This window comes from Dromiciops gliroides, chromosome 1, assembly GCF_019393635.1.
Source record: "Dromiciops gliroides isolate mDroGli1 chromosome 1, mDroGli1.pri, whole genome shotgun sequence".
Classification (NCBI taxonomy): Eukaryota; Metazoa; Chordata; class Mammalia; order Microbiotheria; family Microbiotheriidae; genus Dromiciops; species Dromiciops gliroides.
In genome coordinates this window covers 583,796,711-583,819,987 of record NC_057861.1, presented here as the reverse complement: position 1 = coordinate 583,819,987, position 23,277 = coordinate 583,796,711, and the positions used below count along the sequence as shown (strand labels likewise).

The window sequence follows — 23,277 nt, the reverse complement described above, 5'->3', positions numbered from 1 at the left end:
GGGATATTAACTCTAAGAAGTCTGCCAGATATAATTGAAATGGATCTGGAAATGGGTACATGTTAAATAAATCAATGCCTCAGTGTGCAATAGAGATGATCTTATATTCCAAAAGGATATAAGGAACTCAAGCTACACAAGATTGTACCAAGCAGGAAAGGAAGGAAGGAGAGAGGGAGGGAAGAAGGCAACATTTTTTTAAGTGCTTATTATGTATCAGGCATTATGCTACATGTTGGAATTCTTCAACAACTATAACTAAAACTCCAGGGAAGATTATGCAAAGACTCCAAGAATGTTTGGAAGGACTAATCAAAGAAGTGAAGAGACAGGGAGCAGAATAGACAGCTTAGAAGAGAAGCTGGAAAACTTTAGCAAAATAGTGGATACACTGAAAAAAAGAATGGAAGTAAAGGAAAATAAAAATTCAATGATATAGCAATAAATAATGGAACAAACTCAAAAGACAAAAAATTAGAATATGTGTGATATATTATCTCTGCCATTTATTACTTGTGTGATTTGAGCAAGTCACAACTTCTGGGCCTCAATTTTCTTGTACAAAAAATGAATGGTTTGGCCTAGATGACCTATAATGCCCTTTCTAGCATTAAATCTAGGATCTACTAGCAAAACCACCTAATTTAGAAAACAGGGTATGGAGAGGTAACATGAGCTTTATTGACCTACTAAAAGAACATCATAAAAGAAAAAAAAATGTGAATAAATATTTCAAGAAATCATAAAAGAAAATCATTCACGAGTATTATTACCATAGATAAATAAAGATTAGTAGAATCTACAAGTCACTACCTGAGATAAATAAATAAATAAATAACAAGTATTGTTACCATAGATAAATAAAGATTTATAGAATCTACAAGTCACTACCTGAGATAACATTCCCAGAAATGGGATTACCAAGATTCAGAGCAACAACAACAACAACCAACTATACACACAGAAACATACGTACATATATTATATTATATAGAGAGATTAATTTGTATATATTTATATAGAAAACATACACATACACATACACAAAGCAAATGGCCAGGAAGAGATAGATCACATAGGAACCAGTCATATGTACATAGGACTTTGCATCAACTATGAGAGAAGAAAGAAAAGATTATAATATGATATATTGAAGGGGACTTATACCCCCTAGCCAGCTCCATGCCATGCTAACCACTTGCTCTCCACCTTGCTTTCCAACTTCTATTTATGTGTTATCCTCTCTGATTAGAATGTAAGTTCCCTGAAGGCAGGGACTGTGTTGTTTGCTTGTATTTTTATCCCCAGTAATTAAACATAGTCCTTGGCACATTTATCCATCTAATATATCCACCAAAATTAAGCATAATCTCATTAGGGAGAGGAACAAGGAAGGATGGATTTTTAAAGGAATGAATTCCTTTCAAGTATTCCTGTGTTTTTTTTTTAAAATAAGGGGATAGAGTTTTCAAAAGACAAACTCAAGAAATAAAAGAAATTTAAGAAATAACCAGAAAGGGCCAAATGAAAATTAAGCATTTATATGCTGCAGAGGGACAAGGAGAACTATTGTCTCTTCAAAATCCCAACACTTTTAAGAATCAGTAAAAGAATAAAGAAAAATCTATGGGCATGGGAGTATTAAAAAATATAAAAAGGGGGAAAATACTCTAGGGAAGGAGATAAAAAGATAGGGGAAGAATTTGTTTCTTGTAATTACAGAAGATACATAGAGGTTAGGAGTAGAAAGCATGGGGTGTTTTTTTGTTTGTTTTTTAAGAAAAAAAAGTAAAAGCATTAGAGAGGTAGAAATATAGAGAAGTAAATGGGAGACTATAGTAAGATACATTCTGGAAGGGGATAGCCTCAAGTAAATAAACTACAGCTAAAGAGGGTTGATTATGAAAGGGAAAAAAACCCAGCAAGACTTAGTAAATTCGGTATGGACAAAGAGGGATAGGAGAGGAGACCGTGATAAGTTTGTTCTAAACATACCTTTAAAAAATCCCCAATCTCATAGATACTTTAAAAATTATTTAATGCAACATACTAAAAAAAAGAACCCAAACAAACCCACAGATATATGGGTTTTATAAAGGTTTATTTCAAATTTGTTAGACAACCAATACATCTGAGATTGTTCTTTTGATTAACAAAGGGCAAATCTATGGGTTATCTGTACCATCATATCCATGAGATGCTGTGGACACTAACTAGCCAGCAATATCTTGCATGACATGGAAAAACATTAGCCTAAATAAAGTAATGATAGAGAGGAGTCCAGATATCTTAAAATCTAACTGAAAACAACCATCTTTCTCTAGAACTGGGATTTCTGAGAATTCCCTTACTCTGTTCCCAGAATGGGAAGCCTACTGTGAGACAATATGACTGATGACCAACAGTCATAAGTCATTTTACTCATGAATATTATTCATGTTGATGACTGAATTCACAGACATATTAGAAGAAGTATGTATGCCTTTGTGAGGAAACAAACATTGTTGTTAAAAGAATCAACACAGGGAATTGAGTATCTGGGACCAGTGACTTTACATAATTGAAATGCAACACATCATTTCCTGTGCATGGCATATTGGAAAGAATACTGCATTTGGAGTCAGAGAACCCAGGGCTTGAATATCAGCTTTGCTACTACTGTGACTTTGGACAAATCATTTAGCTTTTCTAGGCCATGGCTTTCTTACCTTTAAAATGGGGATTGAGAAGTAGACTAGATGATCTCTTTGGGCCCCTTTTGACTCTAAATCCTATGTTCCCAGAAAACAAACTCATTCAATACTGACTTATTTAACTCAATAAAATTGTGTGTGTGTGTGTGTGTGTGTGTGTGTGTGTGTGTGTGTGTTTATTGAAAGGTGAAGGGGTAAGGAAATTGTCATCTTTTAACTGTGAAATTAAAAGGAAAATAATTCAGCAATTTTGGAAAGAGATAATGGTAAAATAATATTATCAGTTCTTTCCCCAAAGCACTTTCTCTGGCCAATATCAATTAACTGACAAATATGAATTCCCACAACGTAGCTAGTATAGTCCTAGCATCTTTTCAGTTTGTTAAAATTCAGTTTCTCCATTCAAATAAAAGATTCATACTTAAATTTCCAAAGAATTTCTACCTTCTTCCATTTAAGGATAGGAACTCTCATTAAGTACATAAAAAATCTAGCTTTGGGCTATTTATTTATTAATATTCACAGATTTTAATTTTAATTTAAAGGAAAATTCTCTCCAACTCCCACTAAAAAAGTAATATGGGGGCAGCTAGGTGGCACAGTGGATAGAGCACAGGCCCTGGATTCAGGAGGACCTGAGTTCAAATTTGACCTCAGACACTTATCACTTACTAGCTGTGTGACCCTGGGCACGTCACTTAACCCAATTGCCTCACTTAAAAAAAAAAAAGTAATGTGTTCAAATTTGGGAATCCACTTATCTCTTCTAATATGATTTTCCTAGCAAGAAGTGTTTAATAACTATATCTGGAAAAAGGAATATGAATGTATACTATATAATAAAAATTATTTTTCCTTCACGCTTAAAACATTAAGTACCTATACATTTTACAGTAATTATCAGAATGTCAAAATTAGAAACAAGCTCAGATTCTGTGGCATTTATTCTATGGTTTCAGTCACTTAGAACAATATTCTCCCTACTACCTGTTTGACAAACCTTCAACCAAATCTTGATGGTGTTTAAGCTCTCCCATACCTCCATTATAAGAGAACGAAAGAATGTAGTAGCTTTTTAGAGCCTGTTCTATATGATGGTATTTCTGGAAGGATTCCCTTTGAGTCTGGCCACTCTATATAGGAACGTGTAAAATTTTGTGACTTTCTCCATAAGTTACTCTCACACTTCTGGCCAGAATTTGTTTCCTTGTCTTTTGCACAGGAACACCTGCCCTGGTGGTTTTCCAAATTGACAAGGCAAGACAAACAATGGCACATTGATAACAGCCCTAGAATTTTCCATAAGTTTATCAATAGTTTGAATTTCATCTAGATAGTTATCAAGTGTTCCACAGAAACTTGGAAGGCAAAAAGATAGTGTACAAGTGCAAAAATGTGGGTCATCTCCAAATTTGTAGGGCAACAGCCACAAAGGAGAACACTAAGACCTAGGAAAAAAAATGAATGCCCCTTCTCTCCTATGTATTCCCCGCTTTCTGTACCTATTGACATTTAGAAATTTCTTAGTATATAAGGGGAGAAAAATCTTTTGTGTGCCCTACCTACAAGTATTAAAGGGAATCAACGTAGATTACAAATGAATGGAGAGATGGGAGTTCACAATTTTGTATGGCACCCTATATTTAACCTTGACTTCCATTGGCTAACTCTCTTTCCCCTGTCCTTCCTCCTCATAGGTACACAACAAAACAATGGGATTTCATTGGTCTGAACATCTTCTAAGATTAACTTAGTTCCTGCTCTGAATTCTACTCAGTCACTGTGCTTTTTCTGTAGGGATATTTTAAAATGCATGAAGCAAAAAGCTCAAAAGGAGCTTTCCACAATTTAATGAAGTCCAGTCTGATCCTCTATCACACATTGATATGTGTGCTTTTAATGAGGATTTAAATGCATAATTTCTACAGTAAGCCAAACTACTTGAAGCATATATGAAACAGATTTGCCTTGCCTTAATTCCAGAAAAGCAGGTAATGCAGCTGGATGAACTTTCAGTGAACTAATCTATTACCCTAAGAAAAAAAAATGATAGTTTCTTAAATTTTATTTAGGCTTAATAAATGAATACTTCTTGAACCTAAGCTTTTGATAACACAAAATTCAGTCTTCTGCCTACGTAATATTGGCAAACTCTACTCAGACAAGAAACACACCAGTAAGTTGTCCATAAGAATATCTCAGACCAGGGGCAGCTGGATGGCACAGTGGATAGAGCACTGGCCCTGGATTCAGGAGGACCTGAATTCAAATCCAGCCTCAGACACTTAACACTTACTAGCTGTGTGACCCTGGGCAAGTCACTTAACCTCAATTGCCTCACCCAAAAAAAAAAAAAGAATATCTCAGACCTATCGTTTTAGAGAACTATTTTTAAGGTTTTTAAGTACCTTCTTGATCTGGCACCCTCTGTGAAATGATACAGAAATAGAATGGGAATGAGAAAAAAGAGTGAAAAACTTACTAAAGTTGTGATATATATTTTTCATCTCATAATCATAGGCTCATAAGATTCAGATAAGGGAAAGGCACTGGAGATCATCTAGTCCAACCACCTCATTTAATAGATGAGGGAAATGATGCACAATGAGTTATTATGTGACTTGTCTACAGTCACACAGGTAGTAAGTTAAAGAGAAAAATCACCAAAATGTTCATAGCAGAATTTTTTTGTGGTAGCAAAGAACTGGAAAAAAAGAGTCGATGCCTATCAATTAGAGAATGGACAAACAAACTGTGCTACAACAAAGTATTAGAATAAGAGTGCTGTAAGAAATGATGGACAAGATAAAAGACAGAGATGCATGGAAAGACTGACATGAACTGATACAAAGTAAAGTAAGCAGAACCAGGAAAACAACATAAACAATAATTACAATAATATAAATGGAAAGAATAACTACCACAAAAAAATAAAAGAATGTATGTTGTGAAAATATAAAGAACAATTTTGTCCCAAAGAGGAGATATGAGAAAATACCTCCCAACATTCCTTAGTAGAGGTGGCAGGAGGAAAGGTCTACAAGTGTGGAACACTGAAAAAGATGTCAGATTTGTTTGATGTGTTGGTTTATTTCCTGACTTTTTTTCTTCTTTGTCCTTTTTCTTTAGAAGAAAATCTTTGCTAAAACAGACAGTTCTCTGGAAGGTGAAGGGAGAGCAACACAGGGGAAAACCCAAGTGATACCAAAAAAATTTCAATAAACTCTATTTTAAAAAACAAAACAAAACAAAACTCAAGGGCAGTGAGGTGATGCAGTGGATAAAGCACCGGCCCTGGATTCAGGAGTACCTGAGTTCAAATCCGGCCTTAGACACTTGACACTTACTAGCTGTGTGACCCTGGGCAAGTCACTTAACCCCCATAGCCCCACAAAAAAACCCCAAAAAACAAAAAAAGCCCTCAAGTTCCACTATATAGTTAAATAAGGCTTTCTCTTCAAATCCACTTCCTTCATTTTACAAATGAGAAAACAAAGTTGTTTGATCAAGTAGAAGAGCTTCTGGATTTCCCTAACCCCGCAAAACAGAACATGACCTTGTGAACTTCCAAAGGTTGGAAGATTTTAGTCTTCCCATGGATTTTCTAGCAGTGTTTCTAGAACATATAGCAACAATGTCTGCTTTGAGAGTTGGGGATAAACTAGATACAATAAGGAAAGGAAGCGTCGGGGTACTCTAAACTCAGCTCAGTCAAAATAAAAAAGCAATTATTGGGGGCAGCTAGGTGGTGCAGTGGATAGAGCACCGGCCCTGGATTCAGGAGGACCTGAGTTCAAATCCAGCCTCAGACACTTGACACTTACTAGCTGTGTGACCCTGGGCACTTAATCCCAATTGCCTCACCCCCCCCCCAAAAAAAAAGCAATTATTGGAACTCAGGTTGACTCTTGATTAGTGTTCTTCACAGGATACCATACTGCCTCTTACATCTGCAGAAGACAGGTATCAAATGCTGCTGTGACTGAACGTCATCAAATTGTAGCTGATATGAAAGAAAATTATGTTCTAATGTGAATTGATGGATATACAGGTAAAAGACATCCCTAGTGCATATGTTGGTATTACTAGGTATGTCTATCATTCACTAAGAGTTATCATTCTTTTCTCATATCTCACGTATATGCAATTAAATAATACTGTATGTATTGTGTGTGTGTATGTGTGTGAGTATGAAGGCAGCATAAACTTCTCGGTAAAGATGAATTCTATACACATAAAAGATATTGAATATGTTCATTATATAAAATACTCTTTAGTTTAAATATGCAAGTTCATGAACAAAACTGCTCATTATTTAAGAGGACATTTTAATTCATGAATACTCAGATGATTATTATCATCATTATCAGTGGTCACTGATAAAAGGCAGTGCCTTCGGAATAGATAGGAGAATGTTTGCTTGCATGATATTCTGAACTGTATATTCCAGAGACATCAATTTAAAATTTGGGGGGTTATGGTAACACAAGATTTATTATTCAATCAATACAAATACACTATAGGATCAGCTTAGATTTCTCTTCATGACTTAAATAGACTCACAGGTTATTCTTGAAAAGACATGTTTCTTGGCTCCACTTATCCACTTTCTTGGCCAATTATTATTATTTTTTTTGGTTTTTGTTTGTTTGTTTTTTGTTTTTTTGCAGGGCAATGGGGGTTAAGTGACTTGCCCAGAGTCACACAGCTAGTAAGTGTCAAGTGTCTGAGGCCGGATTTGAACTCAAGTCCTCCTGAATCCAGGGCCGGTGCTTTATCCACTGCGCCACCTATCCGCCCCCCTCTTTGCCAATTATTAATCAAAAGTCCTTGGAGCCCTTAATGATATCAAAGGAATTGCTGACCATGTACCAAAACTCACTAGGCTACCAGAACCATTTGGTAGCACTGAGTTGTACAGTTTTACCAGTGAGCCTATTATCCTCCTGAGTGTATTGAGAATTCCATGTCCTATATGCAATCGGTCCTTGAAAATAATAAAAATCATAAGAATTCCCCAGATCTATGCTGAGTAGCAGCCAAAGTGGACTTAGGAGAAATAATTATGTCTTACTCAGCCAAAAGGGAAAGAAAAGAGGGAATCAAAGTACAATTACTACTGGACGGGCAAATTTGACGGTTAAGGTGACAGCTTGGGCAGGAGAGACACTCTTCATCCTCGTATTTAGTAAATTAGCACTCTTACTAGCCTGAATAACAACCTAAGGCCATCCTCCCAACTCATGCCCCACAATGACCACCAAAGTGGAAGGGACCAAGACATCTAGTTTGGAATGAAAACAATTACCTACAAGTACTACCAAGTAAGTACAGCTTCTAAGAGTTAAGAGTCAAGATGCATAAGATGTCACCTTTCAGGGTTTGTATACATAACATACATATATAATAGATCATATAATATATCTACTAGATCAGGGGGAAAAAGCAGCAGCGCCCTTATTACGTAAACTTAACTTGAAAGCTATTCATGTCCTAACTCATTCTGAGGATTGACACAGATGGATCTTTCCTATTACGTATATAGACATGGTCATAGATAGTTAACCTCTTGTAAAGCAAGGGGACTACCTACCTAGGAAGCTGTATAAGCAACAGCATATTCTATGCTTCCTGACTGGACTCACTAACGGGTAGATCATATTTACTTCTTTTAATAAATTCCTTTTCACTTATGGGTTTGATGGTTCATCTCACCAAACTCAACCCATAAAACTATGATTTTCCTTTGAGTCAGAACTTGTGATTTTTCTCAGTATAGGGAATTCCCAGTGAAGAAAGTACCTCTACCAATACAGAACAACTAGTTTGAATAGGTTTACAGGGTTGCCTGGAGCACCCAAAAATAAAGTAACTAACTCATGGTCACAGAGCTAGAGAATGCACCTAGGTCTTCCTGACTCTAAGATCAACACTATGATCACTAAAGTACCCACTGTCTCTTGTTGTTTTGAGGGGCAATGGGGGTTAAGTGACTTGCCCAAGGTCATACAGCTAGTAAGTGTCAAGTGTCTGAGGCCAGATTTGAACTCAGGTCCTCCTGAATCTAGGGCCGGTGCTTTATCCACTGTGCCACCTAGCTGCCCCTATACCCACTGTCTCTTGATGTTACTAGGGATTTGTAGAATAGATTTCCTAGAATGCTGGAATTCAAATCAAGTTCAAAAGAGGTTACATTGAAAACATTTGTATTCCTAGTGCTTAGCACATATTAAGCATTCAAATTCTTGTTGATTTGACTTGATCTGAACTGTCATAAATCATCTATATGTGAGAAGAATTTCTGTAAGCAAAATGATTTGATATTGATGGGCACAGTGAACCAAATGGGAATTCTTGCAAGGTTTTTTCGATGTGATTTTTTTTAAAAAAAGAAATGTATCATGTTACTCTAAAAAAAATGGATATGTGCTTTCTTTAGTCCATGGAATTCTCAGTAAGGAACATTCTCTACCAATAGAGATAAGAACTTTCTCATAAATGTTAGTCTTTGCCTGTGGCACTGAAAGGTTAAATAGTTGGCTATACAGCCATTATGTATAAGATACAGGATGTGAATCCAGGTCTTCCTGACTCTGACACTAGTTCTGTATCTACTAAGTCAGTCTACCTCTCTAATAGTTACATAATAATAACAATATTTTTAAGAAACATGTCACATAATAGCTTTGGCCTATTACTGATTAAGCAGGCTGGTGTTTTGAAGCATTTGGAGAAATTCTGGAAGGATCCCAAGATTTGTCATAGCCTAAAAATGAATAGTTTATATGATATTTCTCTTTTTAAAGAAATATTTTATTCCTTCTTGGTGTTAGCAAATGAAAAATACCCTGTAGAATGTTCAAATCTTGCATTTTTATGGGTTTAATTCCCTAACATCTTAACAGAAGAAATGATTTATTTGGTCAGAGACTGAGATGAATCTGATATAGGAATACGCTTTCCTTCTTTGGTGTTTGCTATATTTTAACTAAATTAGCTTTCTAATCTGATTTTAAGGCATGAAATACTGATGAAATGTGTTTTAAAATCAGACACAAGGGGGCAACTAGGTGGTGCAGTGGATAAAGCACCGGCTCTGGATTCAGGAGGACCTGAGTTGAAATCCAGCCTCAGACACTTGATACTTATTAGCTGTGTGATCCTGGGCAAGTCACTTAACCCCCATTGCCCTGAAAAAAAAATCAGATACAAATCATCAGCCAACCCTTGATCATTTCTGACCTCAACAACAAATAGTATAAATATGTAAATATGAAGGAGCTGAATTATGATTAATTCTAATCATTTTCTAAGACAACGTTGGTAGAGAAGGAATGTCCTCAGAATGGAAGAGAATTAGAATTGACCCAAAACGGTGTCTTCCTAGGTTTGACAAACTTCACCTCTTAAAATCCGAATACAGTCTTAGGCATGTAGATTAATTGTATGACACAAACAAAAATGACCATTTGCTGTTCTTAGGAGAGTACCTTATTTCCAATGGCCTTTTTAGGTGGGAAACTGTAGGCCCTCACTTGAGGATATTTGTTCTGTAACTTGTGATGCAAACTTCTGAATTCTGTGTATCTTCTATATACATTCCATTCATCATCCTTTATCCTGATATAGACCTGTCAGGAAAAGATGGAAAAACATTCAATTCAAAGTAGGAAAAGCACAGGGAGTGTACCTCTTAAACCCCCTTTTATGAAGGTGTGTGCACCCAGGGTCTTCATCCACAGGGATGAATAACAGTCACAGGATCATAGAGCTAGAAGGGGCCTTCAAGGCCATCTAGTCCATAGGTGTGGCAAAATTCCCAGGCTCAGTCTGAACCAGATTAAAATGTAATTCGGAAATGTTTAACAAAATAAATAAAAATACAATGCAACACAGATAATATTAATCTATGGTTTTCTCATTATGTGACCAGCAGGGATCCACTTCTATTTGGGTTTGACACAACTGATCGAGTCCATATCCTCATTTCACTCATTCATTCATGCATTCAGTAAGCATCATTTAAGTGTCTACTATTTGCCAGGCACTGTGTTAGGTACTGGGTATACAAAGACAAAAGAAAAATGAGTCCTTGCCTCTTAGTCACTTACATTATTATGGGAGAGGGGAGAAACAACAACATGTACATAGGAAGTGGAATACAAAGAAACTGCAGGGGAGAACACTTGTAAATGGATGGAAAAGGAGTTCTGCTAGGAGTCAGTACTTGAGCTGAGTTTTGAGAGAAGCTAGGGATTATATGATATAGAGGTGAAGACAGAGGCTATTTCTGGTATGGTAAAAAAACTCTACAAGGGTGAGAAGATGGAAGGTGGAATATCATATACAAGAACAGCAAGATCAGTTCAGCTCAAGTGTACATTCCACGAAGGAGAGGAATCAATGAAGTAGAGAAACTTAGAGGGTAAGAGGAGACCTGGAAAAGCAGGTGAAGGGCTTTAAAAACCAGAAGAAGAACTGAGATCTAGAGAGGGTAAACATCTTGGCCAGGATCACACAGGTGGAGAGCAGCAGAGCCAGAATGTGAACACAGGTCCTCTGATTTATCCAGTGATTTTTCCGGTATGACTTGGGAGGTATCCATAGTTAATCAGTATAGAACATGCTCACTGCTGCCATTTAGCATTACCAAATAGCAAGATAAATATAATATCACCCAAAGCTCAAATAATGACTGACTTGACCAAGATGGAAAATAAAGCATATAATTATGCTCACTCAATCTAAATGTTTTCAAAACTGCTTTCTTATTTACAGAGAACTTAACTCAGGTTACAGACTTCAGAGATGCCAATTTACTCCCAAAAAGATCTATGCAAACATTCTGACACAAACCATCAAAAATCATGTAAACCATAAACCTTTCCAACGAAGCTAAGAAATTTACTGACTATTTTTTTTTTAATATCAGGAGGGTTTAATTGAAAGTTAGAGTGGTAGCTGCATCTGGAATGTGGCTGTAAAGATCACAATATAAAAATAGTTCATTGCTAAATTCTGAATTTACAGACTTGTTATTAAAAGAATAATGGAAGAACTAGGGATTTACAGATGTAGGATTACCTAAGTATGAGCCATTTAGGGATTTGTATCCACTGAGCTAGAATTGTATCGATAAAGGTTACAAGGACATAATGCCAAAACTTCCAGATGAAAAATGATAAATTCAATTAATCACCAGATTGATTAGTCTAAGTGGTACGAAACATTTGCATATTTGGCCAAATCCATTTTGTTGTGTTTTTCATCTATATTTTTGGAGTATAGTCAAAGGTATAGAAGAAATGAGTTTCAGATCTGGTCTCACACTTTAGGAGAAACTGATGATAAAACAACAGTAAGGTGTAACATGCACATTTAGGACATAAAACCTCAGTGCTTTCATTGAGCTGTTCTGATTTTCAGAAGCATGCCCTGTAGGCAAGAATGCCAATGGTATTTTATATAGCACTGAAAGGTCTTTAAGCCTCCCTACTGCAACTGTAGCCAAAGGAAAAATACAGAAGGGGGAAGGGGGGGGTGATGTATTAAAAAATGTATTTCATATGAGTTAATAACAGGCGAGAGAATAAAATATTGATGATAAATGACCAACATAGTTTGCAATTGCTTCATGTCAATAAACTTGTAAAAATCTCTTTGTCATTCCTCTAACAATAGACTTCTTCAGTTTAAGTGGGTTGCTCTGAAAAACAGCTGAAATGTTTAATAGAGAACAATAAATTTTGACTTTGCATTTTTCATAAAACATTTTGGAGCCAAGAATTTCACACTATAAACACTCTTTTACAATAGGAGACATGATGAAAAACCCTAACACAATGCCTATACAGATAATCAAAGAATAATATATTTTACCAATCATTACAGAAGAAGCCATTTTCAGTTATATTAAAATTTTATGTCAGAGGTCTCCAGATGTTTTCTACTGAGAACCCCATTACGTAAGATTTCTTACTAAAAAGCTCAAAGACTCCCTTTAAAACTTTAGTTAAGTTCCCTCCCCTTTATAAACTATTATGGGGTTGGGACATATCAAGGAATTTGGGACTATTAAAGTTTAAACTGGTCAGCTTAAACTGAAGGACAAACACACCTTGAGAAGTAGGGGAGATAAGCCTATTAGGTATGGAGCATCACCTCTCACTAAAGTTTTCCCCACTCCCAAAGGGAACATTCCATTGTCAGGTGGTTACCCCTTCCCGTCACCATCTACAAAAGCTTTTGCCTTTCTCCTGTTCAAGGAGATAGGTATCTCAAAGAACCATGTCTCTGAAACTATCCACTTTATCCACTGCACCACCTAGCTGCCCTGAGAGGGTGTAATTCTTAAAGAGGAATATGAATATCTAAGGACCCCCACCCCTACCATCACCAATTTCTCCCATGACATAAACCATCCAAGTTTTGGTTTTGTCAGTCCATATCCCCCTTCTCCTTTCAAATGAAAACTGACAATCCAAGCTCCTTAACCTAGAGTGGGGTAACAGCAAGGTCTTTTCCGCGCTGTACTCTTTACCACTGACTGCTCCACTATGCTCTCAGATCGACAAGTCAGATTGACAAGTGGATAGTCCTAAGCATTAACTTTTTGTAGCTCAATATCTATACTGTGTTCAATGACTAGGCAGCAAGAGATAAAACCATCACTTCTGGCCATAAGGATTCCAATGGGAAACATACATTTTAATCTCTAAGACAATTAGGTAGGTAAGCCTGCTTTTGAAAAAAAAAAAAGGACAAAAATTGCATAATAACTGCCAAAAATCAAATGGAAACAAAATGTGAATTATCTGATTTGTTGAAATGGTATTTAACACTGCCCCCATCCTTTGGCATGAATAATTAACTGTAGCTGAAAAGTCTGGGCATTCACATTTGACTTACGGACTCAGATGACATGCTAAGAGTGTAAAAAAAAAATACTCAGAATCAGAAGCTGATTATTTTTCAGAACCATATAATGAAAAAGTCACCACCTCATTACTTCTCCCCATGACTACTATAGTAGCTTATTAAACAGCTTTTCCACCACTAGTACTGCCAAATCTATCACATTCACCAATGCCAGATTAAAGTATAGCTACAATCATGTCACTCCATGCCTCAAAAATTTACAATACTTCCTTCCCCATTAACTAATGGATTATATTCAGGGCTCTTCACAATGAGGCTACCTTTGTAGACTTATCTTACCATCTACCCCTTAAAGTATTCAACATTATATTCAAACCAACCACTTAGTTCACATATACATTCCAACTTCCCCACCTCCCTATTTCTTACATTCTTTCACGAGCCTAGAATGACATAGAATAATTATGGTTGTTGAACCACAAGACCAATATCAAATGGCATCCATTCTGTCCTAATTCACTCTTGCTCCACCTTTACCTCCAACCTGGAAACGATCTTTGTTCAATAGCATTTTTTTTCTTCCTTTCTTATATTCTCCTTTGAATTGCTGAGAAAGAGCATGGCTGGTATATGAAGTGCAGGATCTGGAGTCAAGAGCTATGGGTTCATACCCTGTCTATATTTACTGCCTGTGTGGCTACAGGCTACTCACTTAACCTCACTTAACTCTCTAAACCTCAGGTTACTCACCAACTTATCTATGAAGTTACTGATTGGGTTGCTGGAAGGGAGATCCTACCACTTCCTTTTTGTCTTACTGTTATGTTTAATCTCCTTTATTAGAATGTAAGCTAATAAAACTAAGCATGGGCTACTTTTATTCATCTCTGTATCTCCTCCTGCACTTAATCAGAGTCTTAATCATAGGCTCTGAATAAGTATTTGTGGTTGAATGTTCTTGACTGTGGTTTTCTTACCCTCAGGGAACTAGGAAAGCTGGGCTCTAATTCTGGTTTTTTAAAATAAACCAGCAATGAGAAACTGGAAAAGTCACTTTTTCTTGCTTGGTTTCAGTATTGTCATCTGTAGAAAGAAGAGGTTAGATTACCTTCATTCTAGCTCTATGGTGTTGGGGGGTTTTTTGAGGGGGAATGGGGGAAGAAAAATCCAAATACAAGAAGCTTAAAGCTTTTTACATTTTACCTGGTTTGACTTTCCATTTATAATCTACATTTTACTTTATAAAAAGTGAAGTATTTTTACTTTATAAAAGTAAAGTCTTATGGATTCAGTTTGATTTGGCAGGATTGACTTCTACTTAAAAAAAAAAAGAAAAAAAGAAAAGGTGTTTTTTTTTTCTTTAGGGTAAACTGTGTGGTGGTGAAAAGGCTATTAGAGCAGCCTCCAGTGGACACTGGGCAAAGACAGTAGAATGTTACTGCATCATTTCTGTGGATCATCCTTACATGCTGCGCTACTAACCATTACTTGAATCACTCTCAGAACCTTGGAACACTCTGACCCTGCAGATGAAAACTCTATGAACATGACTTCTCTTTGTTTGTAGAGTCTTTTAAATCCAGAAGAAATTTCACAGGAAGAATCATTTGTACATCAAGTAACATTTGTCCTAGATGTTTGAGAAAATTAAAACAAGATGACTAGACAATTGAACTACTGTGAATGGCTCAAAAAAGCTGAGTTACAAAATTACCAACAGTAAAATAATGAGTGTACAATTGTTTACTGATGCTGGTGAATAATCACAATCCTGTGCCCCTGTTTTAAGAGCACACTTAGAGTGTGCTACATTCAAACCAACCTGCATTTGCCTCAGATAGAAAGGCAGTGTGTTGAGATGTAAAGAAGGCCATTCTTACCTCCAATGGGAAATTAGGAATCAGGGGAAATTCTTTTGAATCCTGACTTCAGCTGGAGACACTTTCTTGGATTGTGACCTGACTCAAATCATTTAACTTTTCTGAGGGTCAGGTTCCTCATCTGAAAAATGAGGATGATAAATCCAGCACTACTTGGCTCAGGGGGCTATTGTAAGGCTAGTATATTGTCATTTTATAAACCTTAGAAGTGCTACATGCATGTGAGTTGTTATTATTACAATCAATACCATCATGCAGGCCCTTATCCTCTGATGCTCAGGCAGATGGATATAGTGGAAAGAACACTGCTTCCGCAGTCAAGGAAACAGGGTTCAAATCCCCCTGCTAATGCTTCTGACTACCTGTAAGGTCTTAGGCAAGATGCAACCTCCAGGTCCCTCAGTTTCATCAGTAAAATGAGGGTATTTAAATAAATGGCATTTGAGGTCCCTTCAGCTCTAAATCTATAAACCTATGGCCCCAGTTAATGTGTTTCACTACCAAATATTTGACTTTAGGCAAAATAACATTATAGGGGGCAGTTAACTTTACAGCACCAGTTTTGCAAATAGGAGATATATTTTAGGGGAGCCAAAATTCTGGCTCTAAAAACTTAAAATAGGGTTTGTAATTTGAAAGAAATTTATATTGAGGAACAGACTAAAGTGAGGACATGAAAACACATCATGCAAGGATTATTTGAAGGAAATGTTTTTACACTGCTATATCTTATTGATCTGTGTATCCTCTGGCTTCTAGCACATAATAAATATTGCTTAACTCTTGGGTGAAATGAATTAAACTGAGACAAGGAATGGCACAATAATATAAGCTTCATCCTGTGTTCCTTGAGGTTAGTGTCTGACTATGGACCACAAATTCTCACCTTTGGGCTGTTCTGATATTCTGGCAAGCAGCCAAGAGGCTTTTAAAAAATTCTTAAGCAAAAAGATATTAGGGATTATTAGGTCTTATAAGGAGTTATTGGCCTGTGAAAGGAAGGACACATTCTGCTTATTATACAATAAAGAACAATGAACTTGCCTTAGAAAACCTTGATAAGTTCTCATTCTTCAGCTTGCCAGTTATGTAACCTTAGGCAAGTCAATTTCTCTGAATCTGTTCCCTCATCTACAAAATGGGAATTAGGGTGAGATAACATGGTACTTTGGAAAGAGCACTAGCTCTGGACCAAGAAGATCTAGGTTCAAGTCTCATTTCTGATGATTACCACCTCTGTCACATGGGGTAGCCACCTGACCTCTCTGGGTCTGTTTTCTCCTGTGTAAAATGAGAGTTTCAGGTATAACAGATGATTCCTGATGTCCTTTTCCTTTTAGATCCATGTTCTTAAGTGTGCTTCCAATTTCACAATATTGAGGAAATTAAATGAGATATGTATTATAATGCTATAAGGGGCCCTCTCTTGGTTTATTTTTTTTTAACAATTATTTAAAGATTAGCAGCATCTCTGCCAATTTGATCTGGACATGGGCACTCATAAGAATTAACCTCTAAAGTTTATTTGTTCACTATATAAACTGCTAAGGATGTAGGAACACCATATACTACTAAACTATATAAACTACCTGGTGGTAGGAATGGGATGATAATAGTTACTTCCCAGAATTTAGCTAAGATGTACACTCCCACAACTATTTTCGCCTTTTAAACAAATATTCAGTCAAACAGTAGGTCAATCTAAAGAAAACTAGTCCTTTCAGTCAAGCAGTAGGTAAAACCTAAAGTTTTCAGGTGGCCATTTGAATTTGATGTTTGAGAAAATTAAAATAGGAAAACTTGTCAATTAAACTACTGTGAATGAAGAGCAGGGAGGGGAAGGAAATGAACATTTATTTAGCACCAAGTGCTACCAAGTGCTAGGTGTTGGACTAAGTCCTTTTTTACAAATATTATCTCATTTTTTCTTCACAACAACCCTGAAAGGTAGGTGCTATTATTATCCTCATTTTATAGTTGAGGAAATGGAAGCAAACAGCCTGTTTTGACCAGTGACTTGACCAGGATCACACAGCAAGGAGTATCTGAAGTCATATCTGAACCCCACTCTTCCTGATTCCAGGCCCAGAACTCTCTCTACTACACTACCGACCAGATAGGTAGGATGCAAACAAAAAATATTGAGTCCAGAAGGAAATGGAATGAAAAAGTCAGCTTCACAGGGATACCTTTGTTATTTCAGTTGCATCAACTGTTCGTTACCCTATTTGGGGTTTTCTTGGCAAAGATAGTGGTTTGCCATTTCCTCTTCCATTGCAATTTGCAGATGAGGAAACTAAGGTAAACAGGATTTAAGTGACTTGCCCTGGGTCACATAGCTAGTAAGTGTCTGAGGACAAATATGAGCATAGGAAGATGAGTCTTCCTGACTCCAGGCCTGGTATTCTATCTACTGCACCACCTAGCTGTCCAGCAGAGATACACGGAAGATAAGAAAAACTACCCCCAGTACCTCCAAGTACAGGATTATGGCTATTTTCTAAGACAATTAAGTGTAACTGGCCTAGAAAGCCGACCAATCTTTAAAAAAACAACAACAAAAAAAACCACATGTGTAACTCATTTCGTGCTATTTTCCCAAGTAACTTAGAGATTATTGCTCTTGTAACATTTCACCTGGAATGTGTCATTATTATTTGTTGTTTCCTGTCAATAAAATTGTGATTTAAATACTACCAAACCAGTAACAAATTGAATAGCACACACAATGCATTAAAGAAGTGTCAATAAATGCAACACACCAAGGGTTTGTTTTTTTTTAGATTTTCATTCCTTATAATGTTCTTGAACTGTTCCAGAATCAATATCTAGAGTTTTAATGGGAAAATTGGCTTGTTGGGTTTGTATACAGCTTTAAAAGCAACAAACAACCACAATGGGCACTCAATGAATATTTAACAATGCAACATAGCAACAACATAGTTGCTATGTGAATTAGCATATAATATAGGTCAAGTACCTAACAAGATGGAGGACTGGACATCTAGTACCAAATCTCAGAAATGAAAGCCCTCACAGAAGAACTCTCACAGCTATCTCCACAAGACAAGAAACTAAAAAGTCCAATGAGGTATAGCCTTTGAAGCTAATTAACAGTGAAGAAGGCTAATGCAAATGTTCCTCCCCTTTCTCTCACCATCCTCTGAGCTCTAGCAAGGTCCAGGACCCTAGAACTTGTGTTCTGGGATCCACTCAGTGATTTTCCTATTGTGAGGGTCTCCGTGTATACATACCCCACTCCTGACCTTTTCCTAGCATTCTGTTGCAATTAATAGTGGACTTTGATGCTGCCCAGCCACTTGGGAGGAGAACATGTTTTCTGCCAGTGATAGCCTCTACATCAAAAAACTCCATGACAGTAGAAACTACCTCAAACATCTACTATACCCAGAAAAAATGTCAGACACTGACAGCCCAGAAGGAGAACAAAAGAAGGGAAGGAACAGCAACAGGGGACTAACATGTGGGGCTGCAGTAAAAGAAAAGGGACTAGTATCTAGCTGGGGCCAGGCCTATTTTCCCAGACTGGTGAACCAATGTTCAAAGAGGTTGAGACATTTCTGAAGTCAATCCTCAGGAGTAAATCTACTGTGAAAGGGTCATAAAATGAACCACAAAGGAATATAAGAAAAAAAAGACTAAAACCACCAAGATCTCAGGAGAAGAAAACTCAAAGAAATTAGGACACAAGTAGATCAATTAACAGGGAAGATGCTCAAATCAAAAGGAAAGATGAATAGCAAGACTTCAGAAAGATTGAAAATATCTTTAAATAAATATTGCAAGAAAAATGGAAATTGAATCAACATCTAATCAAAGCCAGAACCTTTGGATTTTCAAGATGATCCAAAATGGTTCAAGAGACAAATCAAAATATGAGAGAATTTTTTTTAAAAATGGCAGAATTTATGGCCTTCACAAAAGAAATCATTAGCAGAATAAAAACAACAACAACCTTGAATCCACAAGTGTATCTCCAAAGAAGTGAGAGAGAAAACAACAGATTCAGAATATACATGTACTGATATGAAGGACAATTTGGAAGAGGAGAAGCAAAATGCAATAACATTAAAAGAACACAATTTATATACCAGTAAAACATTAATCTCAAAGACATGATACATAGAGATAATTTCAGGATCAAAGGCTTCCTAAAAGAACATGACAAATCAAATCATAGTGTACCATAATGTAAGAAATAATATAAGAAGCTGCTCAGAACTTCTAAATATATAAAAAAAATCACCTTATCAAAAAAATCCATGGATTGCCTCGATGGCATGTTTTAGATCTCCAGCCAAAATAGTGGTTAAACTTAATAATTGAAATGACAAAAAGTTCTGTAAGCTATCCATAGAAAGACCTTCAAATATAAAGGAAAGGGGATATGAATAAGACACTAGAAAGTAAAAAGGGGATGAAATAATACATTTCAAAATGTAAAAGATGTAACTCAAAATGATGTTTTCTGAAAACCTCAGCCTTGGCATCAATGAAAAAGATGAACATCAATAAAAGACACATTGAAGCATTCCTACAAAATATATATAAGGAAACCAAACCTAGATAATCTTATAATATTTCAGATTTCATCTTCCATTGTAATACTATGCAACAGATTGCAGCCTAAAATAGTATGATAGCTTCTCTGCTTTCAAGAACAATTAGGAAAATATATTATGAAAGTATATTGGTCAAGAAGAGATTGTGACAGACTGAATTAATAATCTGATAGAAAGTAAGGTTACATTCACTTTTATATCTCTTGCATTGTCTACTGATACTTCACTGGATGCATATTTTCATAAAGAGGTATTCTCTCCATTGATGCAAATCACAACCTATTCACAAAAGAAAAATTTGGTATCTATGTCCTCATTTAAATCCCCTTCAAATTAGGGGTCAACTCACAAGGAAAGGGGCCTTCCTCTTGATGTGAGATTTCCATGGATATTAATGGAGCTTAATGTATATTCATTTGTTAGCCCCTACTATTGCTACAGGCCTGGCCCATGTGCTTTTCTTTTCTTTTTTTTTTTGGTGAGGCAATTGGTTTTAAGTGACTTGCCCAAGGTCACACAGTAAGTGTCAAGTGTCTGAGGCTGGATTTGAACTCAGGTCCTCCTGACTCCAGGGCCAGTTCTCTATCCACTGTACCACCTAGCTGCCCCCTCACATGCTTTTCTAGTCATAGAATTCTCTGATGGTGTCCCTTTATGGCACTTTTCCTGTAAAATACTTTTTGATAATATTTGATAATAATTTTCACTTGACTCACTAATAAAGAAAATGCAAATCAAAACAACTTACAAGGGTTTATTTCACATCCAAGAAATTGGCAAAGAATTTTAAAGAGATGGGTACAGTGAACATCTATCTGAGGAGTTTTGGAAAGGCAAGGGCATTAATGCATTGCTGGTAGAGCTATCCATTTTGGAAAAATAATGTGGACTTATGCTAAAAAAGTGACTAAATGATCTATATAGTCATTGACCCAGAGATTCCACTGCTAAGCATATACCCCAAGGAGATCAGTGATCAAAAGAAAGGCCCCATGTGGGGCAGCTAGGTGGCGCAGTAGATAGAGTACCAGCCCTGGAGTCAGGAGGACCTGAATTCAAATCCAGCCTCAGACACTTAACAGTGACTAGCTGTGTGACCCTGGGCAAGTCATTTAACCCCAATTGCCTCACAAACAAACAAACAAACAAAAGAACAAGAAAAAGAAAGAAAGGCCCCATGTACCCATGTACACCAAAATACATACAGCAGCGCCTTTGGTACTAGCAAACAACCAGAACCAAAGTAGATGTCCATAGGTCGTGGTCCATAGAAAAAACAGTAATTATTAATAATTACTGGGTTGTAAGAAGCAATGATACTATGGATACGGAGAAACATGAAAAACTTTCATGAACTGATATAAATTGAAATGAGTAGAAAAAATTTCACACACATGCATACAATGACTACACAATGGAACTAGAAAAATATAAACAACAAAGCATGGAAAAGTGAATGTTGCAAAATTATAATGACCAAGCTTAGCCACAAAGAAGAGGTATAATAAACAGTATCTCTTTCCATTTTAATTTTCCCCCACTTTTAGAATTCTTTGTAATTAGTGCCATCTGTCTTGAGGGGTGGAAGGCTACATTGTAAAATGCAGGTAATATGAAAGCAAAAGACACAGTAAAATTACATATATTGTTAAAAGTCTGATTTCCAGAAATCTGAAAGAAGCATACCCTCTCAAGAGCAAGGTTTAAAGTCTTCTGTCATTATGGTTTAGGAAAGAAGAAAAAAGTTTAGAATGCATAGTGTTACTAAGTGACAATGATTATCTGCTTCTGGTGGATCACTGAGGCTATATAAAAATCAAGTTGCTAGCACGCTTGGTGATAGTGTTAGGATATGTGGAACTACCCTGTACCTTCTCTCTTTCAAAATGAATGACTCCATCTTAGAAAATAGCCTCCTTTCCATTCGAGGTGAGAAGTCAAACATTTCTCTTTGTCCTATTATTTAATGCTCTTTCCCACCCTTGACTATTAGGCTAATAAAACAGAAAGCCTTTATTTGTAGGCTAAATAGTGATAAAACTGCATCAAGGCTGAAATAGGATATAAGTCCACAAGCCAGGCTAATACAAATAAAAAAAATAGCTACTTAAGGTATATGAGCCCTCTTTAAGGTACATGACATTTCTTATACTTTAAGGTATAAGAAACCCCCATAAAAGAAGTTTCTTAAAGGAATCTTCCTTCCCCTCCCCAGTAGCCGTCTGTGTGCTTATGTTTTCAGTACTCCTAAATCAAGCTGCTACTGACTTGGCTCAAAATCGCAAGATGTGGCTTTTGCCATGGAAGATCAAATAGACAAGAAGTATGAGAAAGATGAAGTTCTTTATTACATCCTCTGGGAAGGGTAAAATACGATTTAGGTCCTGTTCAGCTGACTTGGCACTAGATTTCCTGATACTGTCTTTCCATCAGTTAATACAAGCAAAGCCTTTCCCTTCTGACACCAAATGTTATTACAATATGGCACACTGCACTTTGCTCTATTCAATGACAATGCCTTTGGCATAAAAAATTGGAATTATTCCTCTGGAAATTGAGTTGTCCTTAAGATATTCTGAACTAAAAAGTTCCTTTCCAAAAAAATTTAGAGTTACAACAGAATAGATCTTGTTCCATTCCTTCCATTAAATTAGCTAATTTTTAACATTATTTTTTGTCATTTTCCTTTAAAAGAGCTCTTTATTTTATTAATTCAAAATTTTAAATTATTTCACATGTGATTTTTAAAATCTCTTTTGTGTTTATTTGGGGATTACTAATTTGTTGGCTTTCTAGTTTTTTTTTTATTTATGTGTTGAATTCAATAGTTCTCTCTTGCTTATTAACATAAGTGTTTAGGAATGTAACATTTTCTGCATTTTGGGTATATTACATATAGTTTGACATGTTCTCTCATAATCAATCATTCTATTTAACTTTTTCTATATTTCTCTGTTGACCTTTTCAACATGTAGGTTGTTATATTTATTAGTCTGTCTTTAGGTTAGCATCTTTTGTTATTTTATTGCATTGTGATTTATAAAATATTTATGCCTTCCTGCATTTTTATTAGTTTTTCATGCCCTGCCATGTGATAAATTTTTGTAGGAGTCCATAGGAATTGTAGAAATATGTATAAGCTTCAAGATTCTCACTGAGAAGCTGGCATAAGTCTACCAAATCAAGTTTTTCCCGACATTTTGTCTAAATTTGTAGTTTCTTTTTTATTTCTTTTGAATTCAT

General features: G+C 36.2%; 1 protein-coding gene across 1 annotated transcript in view; it reads right to left on the bottom strand.

Moving 5' to 3' along the window:
- The window catches only part of SNX29 (sorting nexin 29), a 673,154-nt gene that overhangs the window by 110,448 nt on the left and 539,429 nt on the right, over positions 1-23,277 (bottom strand). Inside the window, exon 19 of the mRNA XM_043964582.1 lies at positions 10,184-10,324. Within this exon, the coding sequence (XP_043820517.1) occupies positions 10,184-10,324 (141 nt within the window). The remainder of the gene's footprint in view (positions 1-10,183; positions 10,325-23,277) is intronic.